Source organism: Talpa europaea, assembly GCF_964194135.1.
Source record: "Talpa europaea genome assembly, chromosome: 9".
Lineage (NCBI taxonomy): Eukaryota > Metazoa > Chordata > Mammalia > Eulipotyphla > Talpidae > Talpa > Talpa europaea.
This window is the reverse complement of record NC_140076.1, coordinates 38,108,755-38,123,393: the sequence shown is the minus strand read 5'-3', so window position 1 is coordinate 38,123,393 and position 14,639 is coordinate 38,108,755. Positions and strand designations below refer to the sequence as shown.

Sequence of the window (14,639 nt, the reverse complement as noted above, 5' to 3'; positions counted from 1 at the left end):
GCCGGGCCGGCACTGCAGGGCCGCATGGACAGCGGCGCCACCCCGGCCGGCCCCCACTAGGCCCCCCAATCCGCGGGCGCCACCCCCTCCCCCATCATGGTGCCTCGGCGGCCGCCCGAGCCGGGTACAGCCGGCCGGAGCCGCTGAGCCGGGGCCCCCGCGGCGCCCGGGAGCTGCATGGGGGAGCGCGGGCCGCGCTGGAGAAGATGCCCCGGCCGGAGCTGCCCCTGCCGGAGGGCTGGGAGGAGGCGCGCGACTTCGACGGCAAGGTCTACTACATAGACCACACGAGCCGAACCACCAGCTGGATCGACCCGCGGGACAGGTAGGGCCCCCGGGAGGGCTCCCCCAACCCCCCAACCCGGCCTCGGCCCCCTCCGGCCCCAGGGACCACCAGCGAGGGCTGGGCAGGTGAGGTGGGGGGAAGGCAGAATGGGGGACTCTAGGAACCCCTTGCGCTTTCTTCAGAGTCTACACCTCCCCCGCTTCTGCGGGGCTCGTCCTGCTGGGGTGGATGACCGGGAGGGGGCCGGCCAGGGAGCTGGCCCAGGGTACCCCACCTGCATCCCCAAATGCAGGATTAGGCCCCTGCCGGCACCTGCCCAGAGTTTTGACCTTAAGCTCTAGCCCCGCCCCCGCCCCCTTTAGGAAGAGAGGTCGTGCCAGAGAGTGGGGAGCGACGTAGGCCAGATGCTGGGGCTTCCCGGGGAGGCTTTCCCCAGGATGGTGGGGGGGCTGGTGGGGAAAGCATTTGGTTTGGAAGGGGTAGTAGGGACGCTGGACAGTGGAGGTGGCTGGAGCAGGGCGCTGGTCGGAGGGGAGGCAGCCGGAGTGTGATATTTGACAGGTGCCTCCAAGACTCAGCTGCGAGCCCTGGAGTAGCCAGAGAGCCTGGAGGCCGGGAGTGGGAAGGAAAGGAAGGTGCAGGGGAGGGCTGATAGGGGAGACTGGTTCTCCAAGAATCTCACAGCAACTTGGAAGCTGTTAGGATGTAGATGGAGGTGAGAGGGCGTCCCATAATGCCCAGTCCGTGGCCTCTGTCACCTCGCTTATGTCCTCTGGGGTCCAGAGCGACCGTGCACCTCAGGCCAGCACAAACGCCTCCTGACCTTGGTGGGCACCACTCAGGCTAAGCAAGAAAATTTTTTTTTTTTTTTAATGCGGAGGCAGGTGGAGTCTTCCATGGCTGGTGAAGCTCTTAGCTTCCAGACTTTTTGTGGGTTTTTACTGCTTGACATTTCTTTGGGGGCAGGAGGGGAAGACCATCCTCTGGGACGACTTTGTTGTTCTTTGTAGCCTGGGTCTGAGGTCAAAATATCTCAGGAATGTGGAATTTTCACCTAGTCAGTGTGACCTTGGGCTGCAGGTGACTAGGAAGCAATGGAGGTGACTTGGAAGCAATGGAGGTGACTTTTTGGATCCTTCATCTTGGTGGGGTTGGGATGGAGGTTCCCAGAAGTCCAGGATGGGGAGTGTAGCAAGGTGAGAGTTAAGAAAGAGTATAAAGAAATGTGGATTGATTCCCAGTCCTTCCTGTGAGCCCTTAAGTCCATTCATTCCAGTTAGTGTGTTCCTGCTCACCAGTGTCATCTGGAAGAGAAGTGTTTAGTGCTAGAGAGTGTCCTTTGGATTAGAGCTTTAACCTCTGAGCCTCAGTTTCCCTATCTGTCACATTTTTAGTTCGCCTGGTAAGGCAGGAGTTAACAGAGGAATTCTTAAAAGTTGGAAGCAACAGAGAAGATCAGAACCCAGACCGATCTGGGTTTAAAGAGAGAGCAAGTTTGAGGTCCAGAGGGTGATTTTCTCAAGTATTTGTGCCTTTCTGCCTGCTCTGCCTTACACCAAGTTCTTTTGATCTGCTCTGCAGTTTTAACCTCCAAACCTGTCTTCCTGACTCACTTCCACCCCCACCCCACGAGTGGTTATCCCAGGGTCTCTGTTACTGTGGTGGTGAACTAGGCAGCTCTTTTTTTTTTTTTTTAAGATTTATTTATTTATTTATAAGCACTGGGTACAGTCAGAAGCGCGGGAGGGTGAGAGAATTCACCAGAGCCAGGGCGGGGAGCAGAGCAGGCAGAAGGACCGAAGTACACTGCTGAGGGGAGCAGCGGGTGGCAGGAGAGGTCTACACGGCATGTGGGACCCTCCTCAGGTGGCCGGGGAGCAGCCGGGGATCGAACCGGCACTGCAGAGGCTGCGGGCAGCTTCGCAACCCAGCGCTCAACCACTGCGCCACCAGGGAGGCCCTGGGCAGCTCTTTTTCCCTTGTCTTCTCCTAGAACAGACAGAAGTTCAAGCTCGTGCCTCTCCTAGTGTGGGTCCTGGCTGCTTACTAAGGCTGGAGTGCTGTCACTAGCTGGGTGTCAGAGAGCTAGGATAGCCCCATGCCAGGCTATCCATGCCTATGGGGACAACTCTGGGCTCTGGAGGATAATACAGTTGCAAAAGCTTCTCAAACAACAGTAATTCTCTTTTAAATTTTGATAGAATACACACAACATAAAGTTTACCATTTGAACCATTTTTGATAGTACAATTTAGTGGCTTGTTTTCACAGTACTGTGCAGCCTTCACCACTATCCTGAATATTTCACAGTGCTAGTGACAGTCGTCCCCATGCTGTACATTGCCACCCCCATGACATCTTTGTTTTATTTTATTTTTTTCCTAAAGATTTATTTATTTATGCATACAAGAGCTGGGGTGCAGGCCAGAGGTGCAGGGAGGTGAGAGGATTCACCTGAGACAGAGTGGGAAGCAGAACAGGCAGATCTACTGAAATACACTGCTGAGGGGAGCAGCAGGCGAGACAGGAGATGTCTGCTGTGCCATATGGGTCAGCTCCCTGGCTGAGGATTGAACTTGTGGCTGCACATAGTTTCATAGTGCTATAACTTAACCCCTTGCGCCCCCAGAGAGGCCCTGACATCTTAGTTTTATAATTGGAAGTTTGTACCTTTTGTTATCTTTCACCCATTTAGCCTACCCCACCCCCTTCCCCTCTGGCAACCACCATTTGGTTCTTTGCATCTGTGAGTTTGGTCTGGTTTGGTTTTGGCAAATAACAGTAATGCTTACCCTTGGAAGAGGATAGCTTCTAGGGGGGAATTGATTTGTCCAGGGCATAATTTCCCAAATTTTAATTTGGGGTGGCCCAGGGTCATATTTTTTTTTTCTGCATCCACTTGTGATACTACTTTACATCAACTCAATTTAAGAATTTTTGAATTTCTCAAATGGAAAACTAGTCTATTGTTAAAAGTAGAAGAGATGCTTAAAAAATACAAAGGGGAGAGAGACCCGATGCCATTATATTTCAGTTCCATACTATGGCCTGCCCAGCAACAGGCCTTTGATTTGAGCACATTGGCAAGATTGGAGAGGGGTGAAGAGCACACTGGCACTGAACTGAGTGATCAGATGCTCTTCAGCTTGTAAGTCAGTGGTTTTTAACGCTGTCTTTATACTTCTGGATCCCGAATTAGCCCACCACTTGGGCTGTGTGGAGTCACTATTGTGGTTGGCCAGTTTTGAATGTTTTGGGAAAGAGCTGAGCACAGACCATACACATGTGGCTTTTGGGACTTTCCCTCCTACATACCCTGTTAGGGATTTCTGCCTTGTAGTGCCTGCCTGTGTGACCTCAGGCACATTGCTGGACTCCTTTGAGCTACTGGTGCTCAGTTGGTGAGGGAAGTATGTTGATTAGATGGTCTTTCAAAGACCCTGCCAGCCCTCAGGTATGATTTCAGACTCCTTGGCCTCTCCATACCTGGATTGACTCCGTGCCAGATGGGGAGGAGTAGACAGAGGTGACTGTGAGAAAGAGAAGGAGAAAGAAAGCTGAAAAGATCCAGACTTTTGGGGGTTGGGGGGTGGAGTAAGACAGGAGAGATAAATTCTGCCGAAGAAGTTACATCTCTGTGACTAGTTAATGCTGTGAAACAAAAAATTCACATTAAAAGAATTCTCCTTAAGTATGTATATGTGTGTGTATATTTGCATTTGTATCTGTATTGGCTTTTTCCTTACCTGAATCAAGGAGGTTCCAGCCCATTCTCCTGAATTTAAAACAAGTAAGTCAAATGGTCCTTCAGTCAGAAAAGTGATTTCTTAGCCACCGAGAACAAAATAGCGTCTCGGGTTACCAACCCTGAAGAATGTCTTGGCACATTCCTCCCTCTGGGGCTGAGCTGTTTTGTGTGCTGTCCGGCGAGGCTGCTGGGGGTAGGGAATCCAGTTTTCAGCTTCCCCTTTCACCAGGGGGCTGGAAGAGCAGCCAGGCGGCCAGCCTTGCCAACTCTCTCCCCTTCTCACCCAGGGCAAGACTGGGAGGCCGAAATTCCTGAGGGTGGTTGTTGGGACAACCAGAGAGGGTCCAGTGGGCAGCCTGGGCCCTGCCTACTGGGCCAAAGGCTCCAGCTGCACCACAGACTCTTTTCTGAGGCCAGGCCAGTCAGGGAGGACCACAGGCCCATCGGGAGTCAGGTGCTGCAGACCAGGCCCGTGCAGCCCTTAAGCAGGTTTCCTTTATCAGAAACACTATTGCTGCTGGGAGCACCCAGCAAAGGGCAAAGACTCCATGTGTATTTAACATTAGTGTATGCAAAAACAAATATACAGCTTGTTCTTAGAGGAAGAATGGATTGTTGGAATTGGCCCCACCAGAGAAGGTTCCTGAAGCATGACTACTGCTCGGTCTGAGGTCTGAGTTCAGACCTTCTTCTAGAAAACCACCTGCAAACTCTGTTGGCTCAATTACTGGTTCTGTGATAAGTGCCGGAGCCCCACATGACTGAGAGACCAGGTTGAGAGAGTCAGGAGGAATTTATGCTAGCCCTGTTACTTCAGAAATAACTTACATGGTATGATATAATTTATATGGGTCTGTGGTAGTCAAAAGATCAGACACCCTCCTTCCTATCACAGACACTTATGAGAATCTGACAAAGATTTTCAAAATATTTCCAGGAGAAAAGTACAGACTCAGTTTCTAGCACATACTTTCAGGGGGCTGATGGATCTCAGGTTGATAACTCCTAAATAGATTAATCCAGAAACTGCTCATCCTGAGCTCTGTGGCCCCCTATAAAGGAGACGGGAAATAATGATTGAGCATTTGCTGTCTTCAGTGGTCTGCTGAGATCTGCTCAAGGGGGATTTCTTTATAGATATTCGCATAAGAGCCCTGGCAATAGGTATAGTTACCCTCTTGAGGAACCTGAGGCTCAGAGAAGCTAAGTGTGGAGAAAGACACTCAGCATTTGTGGAAATGAGATGCAAAAACGACCCCAGAACCTTGTTTCTAACCACAGCACAATTCAGCGGTCTACTGAAATTCTTTGCTGAATCAAGACCTCTGCTCCATGGCCTTGGGGGATGGGGTCTAGACATGCATGATTTTACTTACCTGAGATGATTCTGGTGTGGCCAGGACATGGTTATCCAAAGAGCAAGTATGGAAGGTGGAAAGAGGGGAGCCTTTGATTTGGCCAGCTTGTTTCTGTTAGTGCTGAGTGATGTTGGCAAGTGACATTTTCTCTCTGAGCCTTGCTTTTGTCTTCTCCAGGATGGAGAGTTGAATACAAGCTGTTAAGGGCAACTCTGGGCAGTAAATGAACTAAATCAGGTAGGGCAGCTAGCACAGTCTGGCATGCAGGAAGAGACACTTGGGAATGCCAGTTCTTTTAGTTTTGACTAGAATGTACCTATGCAGCACTTAAGTCCATTGAGACTGAGTCTGTACTGGCCTCTGTAGCAGTTGACAACTGGATGGACTCTTCTTGTCATGTGAGTCAGTCCCTTCATTTCACTGATGCAACTGAGACTCAGACTAATTACCTGCCTAAGGTCACACAGTAAATACATGTCAACCCTGACTCTCCAATAATCCATTTTGGTGTGGCCAGAATCTTCTCTCCTCTCTTTCTTTTATGTAAACTTTCCCCCAAAATCAGATCCTGTTTCTCCTGTCTGTTGTAATAATTCAGATTGTAATACTTTGTAATATTGTGTGCTTGTAGATGTTGTTCTTTATAATCCTTCTTAAAAGTGAATACCAGCAAGTTTCATTCATAGTGTCACAAGCATTTGTGAGTACCATCTAGGAATTTGGTATATATTGAACAGTTAAAATACCTAGTGATTGCAAGTGAATTACTATTTTTATATTCAGTTAAAACAGATTTAAGGTTATTGTCAGAGTAATGTCACTTTCTACCAATTTGTATCTGACATGCTTTCTTAAGCAGGAGTAATAACCAGCCACCAGGGAGTTTACCCAAAGCCTCTTTTCCCTTATACTCCTGCTCCTAATGATCCCCTAATACTTGTAGACTAGGTCTTTCCAAATTAGTAGAAGAGTAGATTTTCGCTTTCCAAGTCTTAAGATCTACATATTCCATGGGAGTCTGACATGCTTGGGAATATTGTGTGTCAATTAAGAAAGTTAAAAAGCACTAGTGTAGATAACAGGGAGACATAAAGATTTATTAAAGGAACCCACAAATAAATAAAAGAATAATAAATACTAGCATCTGTGTGGTATATATATAGTATAGCCTGGGTAGTGATCTCATTGAATCCTTTCACCAGCCCAGTGAGGTTAAGTATTGTCATTATCTCCATCTTCAGGGGAGGACCATGAGACTTTGAAAGGTTAAGTAACTTGTTAAAGGTAACCAGTAGGTGATGTGCCCAGGATTGGAGCCTAGATTGCTGGACTCCTGAATCCATACTCATATTAGCTGTCTGTAGCACCCTGTGAATTACGTTGCACTTGAGTTCCTGAAATGAGGCAAACCCACTGTGGCTCCCAGGGTGAGCTCGTGCCGAGGAGGCTTGATCAGAGAAGCCAGTGAGATCCCATGGTGGCTTAAAAAACTGCTGGACACAAATGCCACCTTCTGAAAGCAGCCAGTTAGCCAGAGCTCTGGGAGGGAGACAGTCGAGATGGAGGCAAAGAAACCAAAGGATGCAGTGTATGTGTAAAGTTTCCAAGTTGCTTGGGTAAATGCTCACAACGGCCAGGGAATTAGTAACCTAGGCAGCTGCTGTCTGTCACCACCCCTCCTGCATTGGCCTAGCCAAACTGACCTGATTTCCCATCCCCTGGGATCCCAGGTAGCTGTGCAACACTGCTCTTTTGAAGAGAATCAGGTTGCCTTAGTTACGGGGAAGGTTGGAACGCCAAGCTCAGGTGCACATATGAGAGACAAGGCTGGAGTAAGTGGGAGTGGGAAGGGGCCGGCATGCTGCTGCAGCGCTCTCTGGATGGAAACCGCTTTGGTCAGGTTTTGGTGGGGGGTGGGGGTGGCCGGGGGTGTGCCAACCATATGGCAATTAGCTGTCTAGGCTGACTTTCAGGAGTTCTTTCTGGCCAAGTCTGCCTCCAGACCATGAGGACCTGCAGCCCCAGCTCAGAAAGGGGGCTCTGATAAAAGAAATCCACTCCCTATGGAGAAATGTCTTGGGTGACATCTCTTAGCTTCTCTACTTGGACAGACCTGAGGGCTAGATCTTGGCTGAGTCCCAGCCGAGAAATTCATGCTGCGCCTCTCACCCAGCAAGGAGACCCTTTGGTAGGTCAGTAAGAGGCTTTGGCTGCTGCTGCTGACCAGCTTCTCAGCTGCCTTGAATCCCTGTTACAAAGTGAGATAAAAGAAGAGAAAACCCAGAAACTGGATAGTGTTTTGTTATTTAACCTTCACCAGCGTGCCATTAAGTCTCCAGCTTCAGAGTAGAATACCTCTTGCTTTCAAAATAGTGGGGGGAAAGTAGGAGGGGACAGGTATCCACTGTGTTCATGTAAGGAGAACATAGAACATTCTGTAAAGATGCTGGACAGGGAAGGGGGGTAGACTTAGGAGTGGAGAGGAGGGGGAAAGGACAAGGTGGTAGATCACATCCCTCCCCCAGTGCCTCCTCATCGCTTCTTCTACCCATGACATCTCACCATTGGGAAGAAATGGGATCTTTGAGTTTCAAATGCCTGCCACAGAAAAAGGGCAGGGGCTTAAGTTCTCCTTTAATGGTCAGCCAGAAAAAAATGAAGCTGAATCAAGATTAAGGATACCTTTGTTGGCTTTTTTTCTTCCCTCACTCCATTCATCACTCTCTGGCAGCCAGGACACCGGGCCAGCAGCAGCTGCTGACTTTCCCCAGCCGGCTGCCTGCTGTTGCTGGGCCTGTTTTGGTGGCAGCCTTGCTGTCCCCTGGTTTCCTCCACACCCAGTGGCGGATACTTGTTTGATTCCGCGCTGGGGCAGCCCCTGGGATCCGCTAACTGGTACCTGACTTGGAAGGATAAAGTGTCAAGATGGAGGTATCAGGTGGCTGGCTGCTGGGATGAGATGACAGATGACCTTGGGACCACTTTCGATCCTGCATCTGTTGTGACTTCTCTAGGGCTCGTGAGCATTTCACTGTATAGTCCAGGAATTTCTTGCTAGTGCACTGTTCATCTTTGTATCATGAAGAAAGAGAACAATAACTGGCCTCCAATGATGAGGATGATGATAATCCTTAATCATCTTTATCCAGTGCCTATCATGTCCCAAGTACTATTTTTTTTTTTAAAGATTTATTTTTTATTATTTTTTATACAAGCACTGGGTAGAGTCAGAAGCGCGGGAGGGTGAGAGAATTCACCAGAGCCAGAGCGGGGAGCAGAGCAGGCAGAAGGACCGAAGTACACTGCTGAGGGGAGCAGCGGGCGGCAGGAGAGGTCTGCCCGCCATGTGGGACCCTCCTCCGGTGGCCAGGGAGCAGCTAGGGATCGAACCGGCGCTGCAGAGGCTGCGGGCAGCTTCGCAACCCAGCGCTCAACCTCTGCGCCACCGGGGAGGCCCCCAAGTACTATTGCTCATCATATTTTTCTTGCATTTCATGAACGAGGAATTGGAGACGAAGGATGGTTCAGTGACAAATTCAAGCTCATACTGCTGGAAAGAGGCAGTAGTGCCTTGGTCCAGCTGACTTCAAAGCCTAATTCTTTTTAACACCGCATGGTCTCTCAGTGAATTTGGAAAGAGGAAGAGAGGAGGAAAAGCAAAGAGAAAGAAACCTTAACTATAGAGAAAGAAATGAAAACACACCTATCTTGCTCACTGAAGAAAAATTTTTGTGTGGTTGGTTTGCCATATCACACTCTTCTCTGCAGTGGGTCAGGCCTCCCTAAAGATCTTCAGAGGACACCAATTCACGTCCCAGTTCTGTTATTTACATATTATAAGTGACCTTGAACAAGTTTCTTTTCATCAACACAAGAGGATAAGAGTCAGCCCGATCCCCAATCCCCCAAGGGTTGTGGTGAGGATGAGACAACACCAGATCTGTCCAGTCTTAGCCCAGTGCTAGTGCACTGCAGGCTTTCAGAAGGGAGCTAGTACTCATCAGGCCCCAGACCCTCTTATGCAGTAGTAGAGAAAAAGGAACCAGTGTTCCTTCCTTGCCAATTTAAGACTCTTCCTGGTGAGCCAGGCTCTTTGGAGCCACATTGATATCAGAGCTTGCAAACCACCCTGGCAGCACTCATATATAAATAAATCAATAAATTCTTTCCCCCTGGTCTTATCAGAGACAAGCCCTTCTTTGGAATTTCTGGAGTGAAGTGACTCTTGCCAGTGAGCTGACTCTGGGCTGTGTGAAGCAGAGGCAGTGAATGGCAGTTGCTATGGCAGAGCTAAAAAGATTGATTCAGGATCTGGAGGTCTCTGGAATTCAAAGGTAGCCACTTTAATATCAAGTCCCTTACCTGGTCTTCCCCCTTGCAGAAGAACGTTGGTATTTATCATGTCCCGCCCAGCCAGGAGTTGGCCATTCATTCTGTAGGTATTTATTGAGTGCCTACTGGGCTTTGGGCTCGTGCTGAAGATCAGAGCAAAGTCCCTGCTGATGGTGTGAGGGAGATGAGCAAACAGTTAAACAGATAAATTTCATTTTGCCTGGGGGCTTGGTATTCTCTAGATTTCTTTTTTTTAAAAAAAAAGATTATTTTATGCATACAAGAACTGGGGTAAAGGCCAGAAGAGGGGTGTGTGTGAGAGGATTTACCAGAGACAGAGTGGGGAACAGAACAGGCAGATCCCTTGAAATACAATGCTGAGGGGAGCTGCGGGCGAGTCAGGAGAGGTCTGCTATGCCATGTGGGTTAGCTCCCTGGCCGGGGATGGAACGTGCTTCATAGTGCTGTACTTAACCTCTCGTGCCACCAGGGAGGCCCTCTCTAGAATTCTTTTAGACATCTTAGGAAGATGAGAGCCAGAACTTGTCTGTTTTACCTGGTGGTATTTATGATGCAGACTTGGATTGGGAGATGGAAGACCTTTATGTCTTCGATAAGGTGTTGTGGAGAAACTGTTAGGATGGGCCAGGTGCTGGGCTAAGTGCTGGGAATGCAAGGGTCAATAAGACAGTCTCCAACTCATAAAATTTACTATAAATTAGTAAGTGACAGAGTCATCAAGCTGGTTAGAAATGCCAGAATCTCTGAAACTTGCCTCCTTTCTCCTGTTTCACCTGTTTCATCTAGACTGGTTCAATCATTGAAAAATATTTGAGTGTCTGTAAATGGATGGAGTGTGTAATGTGCCAGGCACTGATCCAGCACTGGGGATTCAGCAGTGATGAAACCAGAAAAAACCCTTTTTTCTCTTGGAGCTTACTTTCTAGAGCAGTGGTTGTCAAACTTGGGAGAACAATCAGAACCACTGGAGGCATGTGAAACCCCTTGAGTTGGAATACATAGGTGGGACCTGAGAATTTGCATTTCCAACAGGTCCCAGGTGATGCTGCTAGTCTGCGCCTTGTGCTTGGGGAACCACTGGACTGGTCGATTAATTGGATGCTCACAATACCCTAGGAGGGGCCACCATATCATCCCTGCTTCACAGAGGAGACAACTCCTCTGTGAAGGCAGGTCCAGTAGCAGGGCCCTCCTTACACTAAAAGAGCCACAGGAAGTGGTTTCAGAGCAAACATTGCTTACCCACATCTCTGTGATCCCCATGAGCATAGGTTGCTTTAGTTCTTTTGCTGATTCAAGCCTGAATGGTGACAAAATTCTATAAGGTTTTCTCTCCCATTGTGAAAAAAGCATGGAGATCTGAAAGCATTCCAGAAGCCAGGTGGGACTTCTCTTTAGTTTAGAATGTAAGGAATTTGGGGCATCCCTGGTGGCCTAGGGGTTAAGTCTCAGCACTGTCAGCACTACGGCCAGCCTGAGTTCCATCCCCAGCCAGGGAGCTAATCCACATACAATGCAGCAGACCTTTCCTATCTTGCCCAGTGCTCCCTTCAGCAGTGTATGCCAGTAAATGTGCCTCTTCTGCTTCCCACTCTGTCTCTGGTGAGTCCTCTCACCCCCCACACCTCTGGACTATACCCCAACTCTTCTACGCAGAAAAAAAGAATGTAAGGAAGGAATTTATAGATCATGGTCACAAGAGGATCAAAGAGTCCTCCCTGTTTCTGGATGCAGGTGAGCCAGGACACTGTGCTGAGCTCGTTCACCCCTGGAACTGCCCTCATCCAGTGCTTCAACTCCAGGGAGTGCATGGGAGGTGTGGGGTAGAGGCATGTCCTACCTCCACTGAATGCTCACCACAACACTGTATCTCTTATCCATGGCTATCTCCCTTGACCATGACTTGGACTTTCCATACCAGGCTTGTTACTGGCTAGTTCTATGACTTAGTTAAGTTACTTAAACCCTCTTGAGCTTTTAATTTCCTCGTGAGCATAAGTGAAAATCTAGTTCATAGTGTTGTTAAGAATCAGTTTAGAAAGCTTGCTTTATTTTGGAGATCTGCTGCCTAGACAGTTCTAATTTTTGCAAGCAATGAAGGCCTTCTTCATAGTCTGTTATTAGCATATAAATTCTGTTCAATTAATATATCTGGATTACCAGATTTGGGGGACAAAAACCACTTTCTTCTTGTTTCTCTGGTAAAATTGATCATCCTTAAGCAGGCAGACATTTTCCCGTAAATGATGACTTTCGCTAGACAAGGCTATTAAAAGGTATCTTAACAGCTCAGGGAGTTTTAACATCAGTCTGAATGGTTTATTTCCATTGCTGATGGAAAACAAACATTTGCCAGCAATCAGTGGAAGATCCTAGGTATATATTCAGTCTCCTTCCTGGTCACCACACCCTCGTGGTTCTCAAAATGTGATCCCAGACCATACCTGGGTCAGCTTCACCTGGACACTTGTTAGAAACACAGATTTTCATAGCCCCTTTGAGCTACTCAATCAGAAATGCTGGATATGACTTTAAAGGAGCCCTCCAGCAGCTCTGCTGCCCCTGGAGCCATTAGCCAAATATTTGCAACCATAATGACCTAAAATATTTTGTTAGTGAGCCCAAGCAAAATCTGGCCATGTTTGAGAAACCTTCTGAGCTCAGGTAGATGCAGTGCAGCCAGTTGAAATGATCTTCATTGAACACTTTCTTATCTTCTCCAAACCCTTATTGGCCAACCTGGACCTCCATACTTCCTTCCCCAGGCATCACTTGACATCACTTGACATCTTCTTTGCATGAAGAGTCAGATCACAAATAAAATCTAAGAAAAGCTCCCTTGGCTGGGCTGCATGGCATCTTCTGTGGTGGAACAGCATGGGCACCTGTAACTCTCTCGTCTGTGGTGAAGAGGGAGCTCAGTAACGGGCACTCTTCAGGAGCACATGAAGTCAAGAGATGACTGCCCCCCCAGTTGGGAGTTCTGGATGCTCTTATCCTTTTTCATAGCAGCAATCCCTGGGGCCACCCTGAGCCACAGTGTCTGTTACTCTGCAATGGGGGGACAATGACCTCGATCACCTTTTCACAGCAGAGACTAGGAGGTCATGTTTGGAGCTGGAGAGCACCGGGATTAGCCAGTTCATTTGCACATTAGATTCACTAGAAAGGATATTAAAAATACCCATGCTCAACCCATCCAGGTTTAATTTTTCTGGGGTGTGGCCAGGACACAGGATTTCTAGACTTTCCCAGCTGATTCTAGAGCAGAGACGGTAGATGTGTATCTGCCTTCGTCATGGGCACTTGTAGAGCTTGAGATTATATGAAAGTACCTTGTAAGAGCTTTGAAAATTGAAGATTTATACAGTTCTCCATAGAAAGATAGATGCTTCAGAAAGTATTAAAAAACAGTTGTGGGAGAAGGAGAAAGACATACTTGTGGGCTGTCAGGCACCTTGCTGTTAGCTAATTTCCCCTCTTCTATACCTGTCTTGTTCTTTCTTTCTTGATGTGTTAAGTATCAAGAGATTTGGTCTCATCTTTTCCTTAATGTGAAAATCTTTCAATTCCCATTGCAGCAGTAATGATTTTAAATTGGTCTAAGCAACTTTAGAGTCCTAGGCCTGGGGGCCTGCTTTCGCTTGTCTCTGCCGGCTGCCTCTGGATTTCATACACCTGTGTCCCTGAGAATCCTAGAGCGTGGGGAGGGCAAATGTTGTCACCCTCTAGATCCCAGCCTGTGAATAAGAATGAATAATAGCTGTTATTATTAGCCTTTCACTTGCCAGTATCCAAACTGTGTGCTCTGAATGCATCATCCAGTATAATTCTCATAGCAACCCCCTGAGATAAGAAGAACTGTTACTGCTGATGAGGAAACTGAGGCTTGGGGTGTTGAAACCTTGCCCATGGTTGCACAACTAATAAATGTGCAGAACCAGGTGTGAACTCAGGATGTCTGCCCCCCATGTGCGTTCATCACCATCCCAGAGGTCAGGCCGTGCTATCAGGAGAGCTTCGCTGGCTCTGTCTTGGAATCCAGACCGCAGCCCACTCACGACTGTGATTCCTGTCTCCACAACTTCTTTCAGCTGCTCAGGGTCAGTCTGGAGAGCCAGGCCTTTTCGTTGGCTGTCTTCTGTCTCACCATCTGTTGCTCTCCCAGCGAACAGGGTGAGTGAGCTCTTTTTCTGTGTGCCGCTGGTTTTTCGAAATCCCTCCAAGGATCGATTTCCTTGTCCATGGTGGTGATTAGCTTCTTTCTTTCCTCACATGTCCTGCTCCAGGGTTTCTCATCTCTTGTTCGTTGTGTCTGACAGTTGCCTTTTTTTTGTTGTTAAAGATTTATTTATGCATACAAGAACTAGAGTACAGGCCAGAGGTGTATGGTGGGGGCGGGGGGGGGGGCGGTGAGAGGATTCACCAGAGACAGAGTGGGGAACAGAACAGACAGATCTACTGAAATTCACTGCTGAGGGGAGCAGCGGGCGAGACAGGAGAGGTCTTTTGCACCATGTGGGTAGCTCCCTGGCTGGGTATTGAACTCGTGCTGCAGTGGCTGCAAATAGCTTCATAGTGCTGTGTCTTAACCCCTTGCGCCACCAGGGAGGGCCCTGGCAGTTGCCTTTTGACTCTGCTGTCTGCGTATGGACTTGGTTTGCATGTGGGCTTGGTCTGCATTCTTCCTGCTTGTCCAATTGGACACCCTTCAGGGTGTTTCTTTGGGATTCACTGTGGTTCACCTTCTAAAGATCTAAAAGGTACACAACAAAATATAGGTTTCCTTCCACCCAGGGCCCATTTACTAAGCCTTGCTCCCCAAGCAACCTCCATTTCATGAAACTTCCATCTTGAGTCTTACTTCCCCCCACCTGACTGCCAAGTTCCACCA

At 48.3% G+C, this 14,639-nt stretch overlaps 1 protein-coding gene across 1 annotated transcript in view; it reads left to right on the top strand.

Annotated features, from left to right (window-relative positions):
- Positions 1-206: 206 nt before the first annotated feature.
- The window catches only part of WWC1 (WW and C2 domain containing 1), a gene marked incomplete at both ends in the record, with an annotated part of 152,280 nt that continues 137,847 nt past the window's right edge, over positions 207-14,639 (top strand). The window contains one exon of the mRNA XM_084243467.1: positions 207-325. Within this exon, the coding sequence (XP_084099593.1) occupies positions 207-325 (119 nt within the window). The remainder of the gene's footprint in view (positions 326-14,639) is intronic.